Source organism: Gorilla gorilla, chromosome 1, assembly GCF_029281585.2.
Source record: "Gorilla gorilla gorilla isolate KB3781 chromosome 1, NHGRI_mGorGor1-v2.1_pri, whole genome shotgun sequence".
Classification (NCBI taxonomy): domain Eukaryota; kingdom Metazoa; phylum Chordata; class Mammalia; order Primates; family Hominidae; genus Gorilla; species Gorilla gorilla.
The window spans coordinates 234,199,663-234,214,977 of NC_073224.2; the positions used below are offsets into that span (position 1 = coordinate 234,199,663).

The window sequence follows — 15,315 nt, forward strand, 5'->3', positions numbered from 1 at the left end:
GGTCTTTTATGAGGGTTAATGCAGGTTCGCAAGCCTTAAAGCGTTAAGCCCTGAGCTTGGCACACAGTAAGTGTCCATGAAAGGTGGCCTACATTCCTTCCCATGCCACAGATAGGTATGGGTGGCCTGGGCTCCCCTGGCCCACGCTTCTCCGGGCCCCTCAGTGTGTTCGCTGGCCTTCTTCCACCCTGCGGGGAGAACCCTGAAGGAGGGAGACGTGGGGCTAGCGGCAGGGGTGGAGCTCGGAAGTGGGGTTCGGGGGACAGGGGGTTCATCCAACACGCTGGACAGAGCCTTCCTTGGCCCCGCCCCATAGGGGCCTCCTCCTGGCTGGCTCTGTGGATCCCTCCAGTCATCTCTCTGCCCGGCAGTTCGTGGTGTGGTTCGCGGGCGTGACCGTTGCCCCGCCAGCCGGTCGGGGGAGGGGAGCCCGGAGCAGATGGGCGGGGGACGCCAGCCGGTTTGCCGCAGCAACGGCCACGCGGCGCGAAGGCGGTCCTGGGCGGGCCACTGGGGCCCAGGCGGGCAGCCTGGGGCCCGCACCCAAAACTGTCCCGCCCGCGCGTCACATGAGCCCTGACTGTCCTGCGGGCGAGAACCCGGACCCCTAGCCGGTGGGAATGAAAACGAGCTCCGAGGGCTCCAGGGCTGCCTCTGCTTCTCTAGGATTCCGTTTCCCCACCCAAAGCCTGGAGTGGGGTAACCAAAAGACTCTTAACTAGGCAAGCCGCCGAAGGGTTCTACGGGCTCCTTAGAGCCGGGCGTCCAGCGACTGGGGCCCTTGTCCAGGCTCGGCCTGTTCCCAGCGTCGAGGGCTGGAGCAAGTCACGACCTTTCTCCGGAACTCGGATTTCCCGTCCAGCTCAGCCCTTCACCCGATAAAGCAGTTGGGGGTGCAAGTCCCTCCCGCTGCTGTCCCTCATGGGAGCTCCCGTAACCGCTGGGTCCCCTGCTGCGGCCCAGTGCGGGGCTCAGAGGAGACGCTGAACCCGAGCCTGGGGAATGAATGAAGGGCAGCATTGGAGAGGAGGGACCGTAGCTCCAGTCAGGCAAGGCCTGGCCCCACCTGGCCCTCCTGCCCTCGGGGTCACGCAGCGAAGGCCCCCGATGGCGCCTTTACCACTCTCCCGCGGTGCTCGTGGAGAACTGGGGGCCGCCACCCCGCGGTAGATAGGACGCAAAGGCTGGGAGCGGGATCCCCGGGGGCGTCGCGGTCTCCCCTCCCGGCTCCACCCTGCGCAGGAACAAAGGCAGGAGGTGGGACCAGCGGGCGGCCGGACTCCGCGGGGCGGGGCGGGGCGGGCGAGCCGCTCCCTTAAAGCTCGGCCGCGGGCGCGGCGCGCACTCGTCTGGCACCAGCCGGGGCCGCGCCCGGGACCTCATTCGGGACCTCGGTTTCCGTTTGCGTGGGGCTCGCAGCTGCCACCGCTTTCCCGCGGAGCATGGGGCTGCCTCGCCGGGCAGGGGACGCGGCGGAGCTGCGCAAGGTGGGAACCGGGGACTGGGGGCGGGGCTGGGGACTCCGGGGACCCGTCTAACCACCGCGCCGCCCGTCCGCAGAGCCTGAAGCCGCTGCTGGAGAAGCGCCGGCGCGCGCGCATCAACCAGAGCCTGAGCCAGCTTAAGGGGCTCATCCTGCCGCTGCTGGGCCGGGAGGTGAGCGCGCCCGGGCGGAGGGCAGAGGGTCCTGGGGCGCGGAGCGGGGGCAGGGGGACTGGGTGCTCCTGCGGGAGGAACCCACCAGGGGGTTCCGCGCGGCGCCCGAGGCGGAGCCTGGGTGGGGTGGGCGCATCGGAGCGGACCCCCAGCAGGCCACGGCGCGCCCCACACCCAGCTCCCGACTAGAGCGAGGGTGCGCACGGTAGCCGGCCAAAGTTCTGTCTTGGTGGTTCTCTGTCGCTCTTCCTCGTGGCCGGGCGCAGAACTCCAACTGCTCGAAGCTAGAGAAGGCAGACGTCCTGGAAATGACCGTGCGCTTCCTGCAGGAGCTGCCTGCGTCCTCATGGCCCACGGCAGCGCCCCGTGAGTGAGCCCGCCCTGCCCTGCCGCGCGCTCTGCACCCCGCACCCGGCACCCTACCCCGCACCTCACGCGGCTCTCCGCCCGCAGTGCCTTGCGACAGCTACCGCGAGGGCTACAGCGCCTGTGTGGCGCGCCTGGCCCGCGTGCTGCCCGCCTGCCGTGTCCTGGAGCCCGCCGTGAGCGCGCGCCTGCTGGAGCACCTGTGGCGGAGAGCGGCCAGCGCCACCCTGGACGGCGGGCGCGCTGGGGATTCCAGCGGCCCGTCTGCCCCCGCCCCAGCGCCCGCGTCTGCCCCAGAGCCCGCATCCGCTCCGGTGCCCTCGCCGCCCTCGCCTCCCTGCGGCCCTGGCCTCTGGCGGCCGTGGTAGCCCCTCGGCCGATCCACAGACCCTGCCCACTGCTTGGGACCTTGGGGCACTGGACAGGTTGAAGCTCTTGGTGGCGGCTGCTGTTCCCATCATTAGGGGCCAGCCCAGTACCCACACCCAGGCCGGAAGCCGGATGTTTGTGACTGGCGTGGCAGACTGAAAGCCCTGGGGCTGGGGCTCGGCTCAGGGAATAAAAGGAGCGTCCCTGCTTCACCCCCAACTTGGCCGGAGAAGAAAGGACAAGAGGCAGCAGGGTGAAGAAGAAGCCCCCCATCCCAGCTGGTGGAGATAGTTCTGGAACTGGACCCCGCAGCTGCGTGGGCAGCCGACACACCCACCCCAGCACTGGCACCAGACCAGAGCCAGAGCCAGGACCTGGGCAAAGTGCAGCCGTGCACCCTGCCTGGTCACTGCTCTCCCAGCCCTGCCTGGGCCTACCTCCTGCCCAGCTCAGCTTGGGACCCTCTGGGCATGCAGCAGCAGTGGCCTAAGGGCTCTGGTCACTTCCAGGGCTCTACAGGGCAGCAGAGCAGAGCAAAAGGGTGCATAGGCTGGGAGCTGTCACCTCCACTCCTAGGCTTTTCTGCCTAGAGCAGAATTATAGGGGCAGTATACATCCAGGGGTCTGTGTGGTGGGGCTGGGGGATTCCTGAAGTGACTTTGGGAAGGATTTGTTTTCCCGAGCATCAATTTCACACCTGGGCATTGCACCCCAGGCTATGCAGTCTTTCAGTGTGAGGAAGGGGCAGAACAAGAATGAGGCTGCCCTGTGGCCTCAAGGAAGCTTGTGGCTTTGGAGGATCTGACTCCAGCAGAGTCTGTGCCAATGTGGGGTGAGCAAGGCCCCTGCCATGGAGCAGCAGGAATTTGAGGGATGGAGCAGGTTAAAGAATGGGAGACATCTTCACTTTTTTTTTTTTTTCTTGCAAACTACTCCCTGCTACTCATTGAGACTGGTTACTGGAAGCAACTTGTTAAGATTTTTCTTTCTGGGTGGGTGCGGTGGCTCACGCCTGTAATCCCAGCACTTTGGGAGGCCAAGGCGGGTGGATCACCTGAGGTCAGGAGTTTGAGACCAGCTTGGCCAATATGGTGAAACCCCGTCTCTACTAAAAATACAAAAATTAGCTGGGTGTGGTGGCATGTGCCAGCTACTCGGGAGGCTGAGGCAAGAGAATCACTTGAACCTTGGAGGCTGAAGTTGCAGTGAGCCAAGATTGAGCCATTGCTCTCCAGCCTGGGTGACACAGCAAGACTCCGTCTCAAAAAAAATTTTTTTTTCTTTCTTTTCCATGGAGGCCTAGAGTCCCTGTGAAGGCTAGGAAGGGGCTGCTGATCCCAGGAGTGCCCACAAGGAGTGGGGGGCACTGTTGGCCCATAATCAGGCAAACACCCATCATTTCATGGGGGATTCATGAAATCATAGTCAGGCAAACACCTGTCATTTCATGGCTAAGCATTTGCAGAAGGTGGAGGATTCTCCCCCGAGTCCCCAAATCAGCAGCCTGTGCTAGGGACCAGAGCACCGGGGGCAAGAAGACAGAACCAATGTGGGAGTGGGGATGGTCACTAAATCTGACTGTGCCACACAAGCCCATGATGACCTTGGCACTGGTTTGGGTGGCAGGATATGAAGGAAGCTGTAGGCATTATTGAAAAAATCATTGTTCAGCCAACAGGGTGAGGCTCCCAGCAAGGCCGTGCCATCTTCCCACCTCCCTGGGCCCAGAGGGTTAGACTGTAAGCTCCCAGAGGGCGAGGCTGGGGCTGAGCACGCCTCCATGTCCCCAAGGCACAGGGTGCACAGTGGGTGCTCACTGAACATAGTGGACTAGTGAGCAGAGGATGAGAGGACGACCCTGTAATGAGCCTTGGACAGTCTGGCATTTGCCTTAACTCCCACTCCCATGCCCTGGGATCACTGTTGGATATTTACTCCATGAGGACAAATACTGGGGAGGTGTGGAGACGAGGAAGGTCAGGTTCCTCTTACTTTCACCCATTGCTGAGAATGAGCGCCTGTTGGCACTGCCTTCATGAGCCTCCGGGAGCAGGTAACCTGCGGCCCAAGCCCGCCTAGGACTCCACATCAGGCAGGCACAGGACTGACCCCTTGTCCCCATAAAAACTCTCAGTACAGCTTAAACTCTGTAAGATCTAACCAGCCAGGAGGACTCTCGCTTCCTCTCCGCCATGCTTGCCACCTCTTGCTTCTGAGAGTCCATCTCAGTTCGCAGTTCTGTGACTTGCATTGACCTGGCTCCAATCAAGCTACAACTCAAGCAGTCGGGGGAGGAGGATTGTAGATGGGCCAGTGACTCACAGGGTCAGGCGCTCGGGGGAGCCTGAGTCAGGAGGTCAGTGGGCCCTGGAAGGGAGGGGGCAAGCCTGGGTGGGTAAGGTTCTGGGCCCCAGGCAAGAAGGCAGAGTTTCTCCACAGGGGTGTGTGCAAGAGCTAGCTGCCCAGAAGGTCTCCGCTGGCTCTCCAAGCCGGGCTTGTGAAATAGGAACGCCAACATCCTCCTCCACATGCAGTGGCAGGCACCTCCTCCTCAGGTGCCCCCCAAGCCCTATCTGATGGGCAAAGGTGAACGCAGGGCGGTGGGCTTTTGCTGTGCAGAGGGAGACTGATTCAAAGGGTCATTTATGACCCTTCACAAGTCTCACATCCTGCCCAATGGCCAGGTCTTGGGATGCTGTTGCAGGATGGTTCTGTGACTCCATGTGACTGTCTGATGATTGTCCCAGCTGGGGAAAAGGCTCCCATGTCTCTTTCTCATAAAACCAGTGGGCAAGGCCGGGCGCAGTGGCTCACGCCTGTAATGCCAGCACTTTGGGAGACCAAGGTGGGCGGATCACCTGAGGTCAGGAGTTCAAGACCAGCCTGACCAACATGGTGAAACCCCGTCTCTACAAAAATACGGAAATTAGCTGGGCATGACGGCGGGTGCCTGTAACCCCAGCTACTTGGGAGGCTGAGGAGGGATAATCAGTTGAACCCAGGAGGTGGAGGTTGCAGTGAGCCGAGATCGCGCCACTGCACTCCAGCCTGGGTGACAGAGCAAGACTCCATCTCAAAAACAATAAAAAAAACTAGCAGGTGAAATGATTCAGTGGCCTAAGGACAGCCAGAGCACTAAGCTGCCGGGAACCCATCTGTGCTGAAATGTAGATTTCCCAGGAAACTCAGGCTTGGGACAGGCTCCTACCTGCTCCTCGGGCACCAGGTGATTAGGAGAGGTTGAATCTCATTTCCACGAGAGTGAGGATAAAGACTGGGCTGCCAAGGAGGACTCCTCTCATAAACATTGACAAATTGCTCTGCCCCACCTGTGATCCCAGGCTCCTCCTGCAGTCTGGGATCCTGAGTGTCCTGCGGGTTCATCTCGGATGGGCGCTGCATAAACAGCCTGCAGGGAACGTCTGGGAGAACCAGCTTCACAACAGATATAATAAGGAAGAAGTTTGAAATATTGCAAGAATTGCGAAAGTGTGACACACAGATACAAAGTGGGCACATGCTCGTGGGAAAATGTTGCCAACAGACTTGCTTGACTCGAGTTACCCCGAACCTTCAATTTGTTTAAAAAAAAAAAAGGCAATATCTTGACGTGCAATAAAGTGAACTGCAATAAAATGGGGTGTGCCTGTACTTGTTTTGAGACAGGGTCTTGCTCTGTCTGGAGTGTAGTGGTGCAATAATGGCTCACTACAGCCTTGAGTTCCTGGGCTCAAGCCGTCCTCCCACCTCAGCCTCCTGACTAGCTGGGACTACAGGCGCACGCTGCCATGCCCGGCTAATTTTTTGATTTTTTGTAGAGATGAGGTCTTGCTACATTGCCCATGCTGGTCTTGAACTCCTGGGCTCAAGCGATCCTCCCCCACTTCAGCCTCCTAAAATGCTGGAATTACAGGTATGAGCCACCTCGCCCAGCCTGCCTGTACTTTAAAAAAAAATTCCAGGTTTCTAAAACCATTATAGAGAGGAGCTAACCCAGCCAATGATGTTGTTTCTGCTAGTTTACTTCTTGTCTGAGCCTCCTTCGAGTGTGGATGGATCTCTGGGGGCTGAGTGGGAGTGCCTGCGTGTGTGTAGGTGTGCATGTGCGTGTGTTTGTGTGTCCCTGTGTAACCGTGTGGCTGTGGCTGCCCTTCAGAGAGCTGCCCGGGCATGCAGTGTCAGGGAGAAGGCAGCCACCCACCGAGGCGTCCCAGTGAGTAACTAGTTTCACCTGGGGTTTTCAAAGGCTCTGATGAAACCCTGGGCGCTTAAAGCAGCAGTAAGGCTCAATAATGGTTTCAGGAGCGTGAGAACGGGTCTAGAGAACACGCCCCACACACGTGGTGTCTTGTTACCCGAGGTCCATTGGGGGGCAGCAGGGAGCAGGGGCCTGGCAGCTGGTCCAGGAGCAGGCACAGGAATGAGGGGTTCCCTGTCCTGGGGGTGAGGCCTGAAAGAAGAAGATTCCAGGCTGAATACGTGTCCACTGCTGGTTCTGTCGTGGAGGGGGAACCAGAGAGCCTCATATCTTGGTGTTCGTTGTGTTAGGATTTTTCACGAACCTCAGGCAGCACAGGACAATCTTAAAGAAGAATGAACTAGGCTGGGCGTGGCAGCTCACGCCTGTAATCCCAGCACTTCGGGAGACTGAGGTGGGTGGATCACGAGGTCAGGAGTTTGAGCCCAGCCTGGCCAATATGGTGAAACCCCATCTCTACTAAAAATACAAAAATTAGCTGGGCGTGGTGGTGCGCGCCTATAGTCTCAGCTGCTCGGGAGGCTGAGACAGGAGAATCGCTTGAACCCAGGAGGCAGAGGTTGCAGTGAGCTGAGATTATGCCACTGCACTCCAGCCTGGGCGACAGAGCAACACTCCGTCTCAAAACAAAACAAAACACGAACCTTTGTAGACCTCAAAAATCAGAGGCATTCTGGGCGCGGTGGCTCACGCCTGTAATCCCAGAACTTTGGGAGGCCAAGAGAGGTGGATCACTTGAGGTCAGGAATTTGAGACCAGCCTGGTCAACATGGTGAAATCCCATCTCTACTAAAAATACAAAAATTAGCTGGGCAATGTGGGGGGTGGGTGGTGGCGCATGGTGGCTCACACCTGTAATCCCAGCACTTCCGGAGGTCGAGACAGCCAGATCACTTGAGGCCAGGAGTTTGAGGCCAGCCTGGTCAACATGGCGAAATCCCAGCTGTACCAAAAATACAAAAATTAGCTGGACATGGTGGTGGGTGTCTGTAGTCCCAGCTATTTGGGAGGCTGAGGCAGGAGAATCGCTTGAACCCAGAGGTAGAGGTTGCAGTGAGCCAAGATCACACCACTACACTCCCGCCTGGGCAACAGAGTGAGACTCTGTCTCACACACACAAAAAAATCAGAGGCAGATCCAGGTTTTGTAGGAACTAAATTTTGAGGCCCTTTGTAGGAGAACTAATCTAAAATTATGAATATAGACTTCTAAGTATGAAAATGAATATTTATTCAGAATGAAAATAAGTCATATTAACTAGTGATGCTTGGAGATTCACATCTCATCCTTTTGGCTTCTCTTTTCATAGGATGCTTCTGGCTGGCACACCTGGCCTCCCCTCCATGCTCAGAACTGCCTCCTACTCTACATCCAGGCTCCTGAGCAGCCCCCAGCTTAAGCTTCAGCAGCTCCAGGGTAAATCCATCTCTGCCCAGAGCTGACTCCGGATCTGCCCCAGTGACAATAACAAGATAAATGCCTTCCATTCTCTTCATACTTACAGGATGTAATCCACATATTTACATGGTGTTTCATTTGCAGTAATGTTTGTTTTGTTTCTTGTTCCTTCGTACCTATCTGGGAAGCCTGTGCAATTCAGATGTCCAGGCCCACTTCCAGAAGTTCTCATTCCCTGTGCTTGAGTCAATGGCCGCAGACCATACACCTGAGAGCAAGTTAATCTGCTCTAACAAAGATATCACATCTGAGAATGGTGGTTGGCAGGGGCTGGGGGGTGGGAAGAATGGGGAGTTGGTGCTTCATGGGTACAGAGATTCAGTTTTGCAAGAGGAAAAGAGCTCTGGGGATGGATGGTGCTGATGGCTACACCACAATGTGAATGTGCATGATGCTTAAATATGGTTAAGATGGGCCGGGCGCGGTGGCTCACGCCTGTAATCCCAGCACTTTGGGAGGCCGAGGCGGGCAGATCACGAGGTCAGGAGATCGAGACCATCTTGGCTAACACGGTGAAACCCCGTCTCTACTATAAACAGAAAAAATTAGCCGGGCGTGGGGGCGGGCACCTGTGGTCCCAGCTACTCGGGAGGCTGAGGCAGGAGAATGGCATGAACCTGGGAGGCGGAGCTTGCAGTGAGCCTAGATCACGCCACTGCACTCCAGGCTGGGCGGCAGAGCGAGACTCCGTCTCAAAAAAAAAAAAAAAAATGGTTAAGATGGCCAGACGTGGTAGCTCACGCCTGTAATCCCAGCACTTTGGGAGGGCAAGACGGGAGGATTGCTTGAGCCCAGGAGTTTGAGACTAGCCTGGGCAACACAGTGAGACCTCATCTTTACTAAAAATCAAAAAAATTAGCCAGGCATGGTGGCGTGTGCCTATAGTCCCAGCTACTCAGGTGGCTGAGGTGGGAGGATTGCTTGAGCCTGGTAAATCAAGGCTGCAGTGAGCCATAATGACACCACTGCACTCCAGCCTGGACCACAGAGCAAGACCCTATCTCAAAAAAATAAAGGTTAAGATGGTTAATTTTATTTTTTGTCTTTTGAGATGGAATTTCGCTCTTGTCACCCAGGCTGGAGTACAATGGCATGATCTCCACTCACTGCAACCTCCACCTCCTGGGTTCAAGAGATTCTCCTGCCTCAGCCTCCTGAGTAGCTGGGATTACTGGCACCCACTATCACGCCCGGCTAATTTTTGTATTTTTATTAGAGTTGGGGTTTCACCATATTGGCCAGGCTGGTCTCAAACTCCTGACCTCAGGTGATCCACCCACCTCAGCCTCCCAAAGTGCTGGGATTACAGGTCTGAGGTACCATGCCCGACCAAGATGGTTAATTTTATGTTACGTGTATTTTACTATCAAAATAAAAAACCAAACCCCAAAAGACACTATATCTGCAATGGGGGCTACTACTTGGCTGAGTTTGCTCTAGTCCTTTAGGGTCCATCTGGTTTTTGTAGGATCTAGACTAACTAATGCAATGAAGATGTGATGGAACCTTTACGTCTTTAGGAGTGACATCCATTTTTGGCATCCTCTGGGATTCCAGTTTGCTCTGATTTACTGTCTTGGGGGCAGGGAGCAGTGTTGAATTTATACGTGACCTTCCCCTCTGTGATAGCTCTCACCACAGGCCAAAGAGTTAATGTGGGGGCTGTGCCGAGTGTCAAGTCTCTATATTCCAATTACACATTCGAGGACCAGAGAAATGGCCACAGTGGCCACTCGCCCAGTGGACCCACTGCAAGCCAGACAGGGCCAGGATTCCTTTCAATCTGGCCACCACCATGTCACCACTCTGAGAGGGACAGATTATGACCTTGGATCTCAGGATCAATGTGAGCTTCAACACTATGTCCAGTGGTCCTGGAAATGGGTGTGTATTCCACCCTCCCTATGGTACAATAACCGGATAAATGCTGTAGGCTTCTTTGGGGATAGCCAGGTAAGTCATTCCTGTGTATTTTGCTGGGTCCTTCTCCTGGGAACCCAGCCTTCCTTCCCGGTCTGAAAACTGTTTCAGGTATGGGAGGATCCTTACTTTTTATTTGGGCCGTTGCCACAGTCTCCTGACCATCCTTTGTCCACTTTAATTGTCCAGTCCATAGAGTGCCCTTGCTGGCCACTCCAGCCTGGGACTTCAAAGCTGCAGGGGGCCATGTGTGGTGGCTCATGCCTGTAATCCCAGAACTTTGGGAAGCCGAGGCAGGTGGATCACTTGAGGTCGGGAGTTTGAGACCAGCCTGGCCAACAAGGTGAAACCTGTCTCTACTAAAAGTACAAAAAAAAATTTAGCTGGGTATAGTGACTTGCGCCTGTAATCCCAGCTACTTGGGACACTGAGGCAGAAGAATTGCTTGTACCCATGAGGCACAGGTTGCAGTGAGGCAAGATTGCGCCACTACATTCCAGCCTGAGTGACAGAGTGAGACTCCATCTCAAAAACAAAAAGCAAACAAGCATAATGATAGAAGGGTCATTTCATCAAGAAGATAAAGACATTTCTATTTTGAAATATATTTTTATGGATATTTTGATACCTGCCATTTCTTTGTGTTGGGAACATTACAATTCTTCTCTTCTGGCTATTTGGAAATGTGTGTGTGTGTGTGTGTGTCTGTGTGTTTATTTATTTACTTATTTTAGAAACAGGGTCTGGTTGTGTCAGCCAGGCTGGAGTGCAGTGAGGCAATCACAGCTCACTGTAATCTCCAACTCCGGGGCTCAAGGGACTCTCCTGCCTCTCCCTCCCAAATAGCTAGGACTACAGGTACGTGCCACCATGCTGGGAAAACTTTTAAAAAAATTTTTGGCCGGGCGCAGTGGCTCACGCCTGTAATCCCAGTACTTTGGGTGGCTGAGGCGGGTGGATCACGAGGTCAGGAGATGGAGACCATCCTGGCTAACACGGTGAAACCCCGTCTCTACTAAAAATACAAAAAATTAGCCGGGCATGGTGGCGGGCGCCTGTAGTCCCAGCTACTCGGGAGGCTGAGGCAGGAGAATGGCGTGGACCCAGGAAGCAGAGCTTGCAGTGAACTGAGATCGCACCACTGCCCTCCAGCCTGGGCAAGGTCCCTTCTCAAAAAAAAAAAAAAAAAAAATCCAACTGTGTATGCACTTAGTAACAGGGCTTCAAAATATAAGAAGTAAAAACTGGTAACTGAAAGAAATACTCAAATTCACAATTATAGTTGGGGATTTCAACACTCTTCTCAGAGTAATTGATAAAACAGGTATAGAGAAAGCCAGTAAAGGTATAGAAGACTTGAACAACCTTATCAATAAACTCAGTCTAATTGACCATTCTTGAATCTTACACCCAACATCAGCTATTCTATTCACATTCTGAAGGGCTTGTAGAACAGTCACCAAAGGTAGGCCATCTGCTGGGCCATAAAAGAAGTCTCAATAGACTTACAGGAACTGAAATTATACAGTGTATGTTCTTTGACCACACAGAATTAAATTAAAAATCAACAACAGAAAGATAGTCAGAAACTGGCGGGGCATGGCCGTAATCCCAACACTTTGGGAAGCCTCAGCGGGTGGATCACTTGAGGTCAGGAATTTGAGACCAGTCTGGCGAAACTGGGTTTCTACTAAAAATACAAAAATTTCAACATGGTGAAACTGGGTTTCTACTAAAAAATACAGAAATTAGCCGGGCATGGTGGCAGGTGCCTGGAATCCCAGCTACACGGGAGGTTGAGGCAGGAGAATTGCTTGAACCCAGGAGGCAGAGGTTGCAGTGAGCCAAGATCACGCCATTGCACTCCAGCCTGGGTGACAAGAGTGAAACTCTGTCTCAAAAAAATAAAAAATAATAAATAAATACATTTAAAAATAAATACATAAAAAAAATTAGCTGGGTGTGATGGCACATGCCTGCTATCCCAGCTACTCGGGAGGCTGAGGCAAAAGAATTGCTTTAACCCAGGAGGTGGAGGTTGCAGAGAGCCGAGATCGCACCACTGCACTCCAGCCTGGGCAACAAGAACAAAACTCCATCAAAAAAAAAAAAAAGAAAAGAAAAGAAAGAGAGAAAAAGAGAGAGAGAGAGCCAGAAACTCCTCAGATTCTTGGAAATTAAACAATTTTTTTTTTTTTGAGACAGAGTTTCGCTCTTGTTGCCTAGGCTGGAGTGCAATGGCACCATCTTGGCTCACTGCAACTTCTGCCTCCTGGGTTCAAGCGATTCTCCTGCCTCAGCCTCCAGAGTATCTGGGATTACAGGTGTGCACCACCACACTCGGCTAATTTTGCATTTTTAGTAGAGATGGGGGTTTCGCCATGTTGGTCTGGCTGGTCTCGAACTCATGACCTCAAGCAATCTGCCCTCTTCGGCCTCCCAGAGTGCTGGGATTACAGGCATGAGCCACCCTGCCTGGCCCGAAATTAAACAAATTAAACAATGACTTATAAATAACTAATGAGTCAAAGATGAAATCACAAGGTAAACTCGAGAATGTTAAGAACTAAATGGAAATGAAAATACAACAACATAGCAAGATTTATGGGATATAGCTAAAGCAATGCTTGCGGGTACATTTAGAGGTTTTTTTTTTGGAGATAGAGTCTCACTCTGTTACCCAGGCTGGAGTGCAGTGGCGCGATCTCGGCTCACTGCAACTTCCGCCTCCCAGGTTCAAGTGATTGTCCTGCCTCAGCCTCCAGAGTAGCTGGGACTATAGGTGAATGCCGCTACGCCCGGCTAATTTTTTGCATTTTAGTAGAGACAGGGTTTCACCATGTTGCCCAGGCTGGTCTCGAACTCCTGAGCTCAGGCAATCCGCCCGTCTCCGCCTCCCAAAATGCTAGGATTACAGGCGTGAGCCACCATGCCGGCCTGCGGGTACATTCAGAGTTTTAAAGGATTATGCTAGAAAAGTAACACCTAGGGTGCATTGGCTCACGCCTGTAATCCCAGCACTTTGGGAGGCCAAGGCGGGCGGATCACCTGAGGTTGGGAATTCCAGACCAGCCTGACCAACATGGAGAAACCCATCTCTACTAAAAATACAAAATTAGCCAGGCGTGGTGGCACATGCCTCTAATCCCAGCTACTTGGGAGGCTGACTTACTTGAACCCAGTAGGCAGAGGTTGTGGTGAGCCAAGATCGTGCCATTGCACTCCAGCCTGGGCAACAAGAGCGAAACTCCGTCTCAAAAAAAAAGAACAGAAAAAAGAAAAGAGAAAAGTAACATCTAAAAGCGATTATTGGCCAGGTGATTGCACCAATGCACTCCAGCCTGGGTGACAGAGCGAGACTGTCTCAAAACAAACAAACAAACAAATAAAACAAAAGAAAAGAAAAGCAATTATCTGGCCAGGCATGGTGGCTCATGTCTGTAATCCCAGCACTTTGGGAGGGCAAGGTGGGCAGATCACTTGAGGTCAGGAGTTCGAGACCAACTTGGACAACATGACGAAACCCCTGTAATCCAAGTTACTCAGGAGGCTGAGGCAGGAGAATCACTTGAACCCAGGAAGCAGAGGTTGCGGTGAGCTGAGATTGCCCCACTGCACTCCAGCCTGGGTGACAGAGTGAGACTCTGTCTCAAAAAAATAAAAATAAAAAAAGCAATTATCTAAACTTCCAGCTTAAGAAGCTAGAAAAAGATGAGCCAATTAAATCCAAAATGTGTCAAAGGAAGGAAATAAAAAGAACAGAAATCTAGAAAACAGAAAATAGATGAAATACTTGAAACCAAAAGCTGATTTATTTAAATCATCAATAAAATTGATAAACTAAGCTTGACTACTAAAGAAAAAAGAAATGTTGCAAGTTATTAATATTGGGGATGAAAGAGGGGAGTCACTATAGATGCCACAGACATTAAATGAATCATAATTTGGCAGGGTATGGTGGCTCATGCCTGTAATCCCAGCACTTTGGGAGGTTGAGGCAAGCAGATCACTTGAGGTCAGGGGTTCGAGATCACCCTGGCCAACATGGTGAAACCGCATGTTCAACAAAAAAATACAAAAAATACAAAAATTAGCCAGGCATGATTGCAGGTGCCTGTAATCCCAGCTACTCGGGAGGCTGAGGCAGGAGAATCATTTGAACCTGGGAGGTGGAGGTTGCAGTGAGCCAAGATTGTGCCACTGCACTCCAGCCTGGGCCACTGAGTGAGACTCTGTCTCCAAAAAAGAAAAGAAAGAAGTGCAGGCCAGGTGCAGTGGCTCATGCCTGTAAGCCCAGCACTTTGGGAGGCTGAGGAGCGTGGATCACGAGGTCAGGAGATCGAGACCATCCTAGCTAACATGGTGAAACCCCATCTCTACAAAAAGTACAAAAAATTAGCTGGGCATGATGGCGGGTGCCTGTAGTCCCAGCTCCTCAGGAGGCTAAGGCAGAAGAATGACGTGAACTCGGGAGGCGGAGCTTGCAGTGAGCTGAGATTGCGCCACTGCATTCCAGCCTGGGCGACATAGCGAGACTCCATTTCAAAAAAAAAAAAAAAAAAAAGAAATGCAAAGATCCTTATATTCATTATTCATGCAATGCAACATTATACAGCAACAAGCATGCACAAATTCCTGCTACCCGCTACAGCACTGATGTTGTGGATGGTTATTCCCTTTAGGGAAAAGAGGTCCCCATATTTGGCAGAAAGCAAGAGAAGCACTTCTGGGGTGCTGGTGATGTCTTCCTTGATCTGGGGACGGGTTAATGGGTGCATTCCTTTATGATCATGCATTAAGCCGTACAATTACGATTTGTGCATTTTTCCTGCAAGTGCCCTTTATGAATACCCAGATGGTTTCTGTACCATGTGGTATCATAGGTAAGATACTAGCGCCCAGCACAGGGCCTGGCATATATAAGATGCTCAATAAATGCCTGTTTGGCCCTTGAGAATGCTCATTATGAATTAGGTATAATGGTGCTACTATCTACCAGGCTCTCCCTCTGCGCCAGGCCCTGCTCTGATGTGTACCTGGTAACTCACCTAATCTTTATACAAACTTGACAAGGTGGATACTATTATTGCCCCATTTTCAGATGAGAAAACTGAAGTGCAGAGGGGCCAAGGAACTTACCTAAGGCCACACAGCTAGGAGGTGCATGGAGGTGGGTTTGGACTGTAGGACTCCGGACCCTTTGGTTTATAACATTTTTACTCAACTAGTTAGCCACCTCATCACCAGTTAGGAAGCCCCTCCAGGTCATTCCCGCTGATGCTGAATC

The 15,315-nt window shown here is 52.9% G+C and overlaps 1 protein-coding gene across 1 annotated transcript; it reads left to right on the forward strand.

Annotated features, from left to right (window-relative positions):
- Nucleotides 1-1,296: 1,296 nt before the first annotated feature.
- HES2 (hes family bHLH transcription factor 2) lies at nt 1,297-6,027 on the forward strand. Its single transcript, XM_019010410.4, has 4 exons — nt 1,297-1,487; nt 1,561-1,656; nt 1,923-2,022; nt 2,110-6,027. Exons 1-4 carry the CDS (start codon nt 1,443-1,445, stop codon nt 2,388-2,390), a joined length of 522 nt encoding a protein of 173 aa, XP_018865955.3. The 5' UTR covers nt 1,297-1,442; the 3' UTR covers nt 2,391-6,027.
- The last annotated feature ends 9,288 nt before the right edge of the window (nt 6,028-15,315 follow it).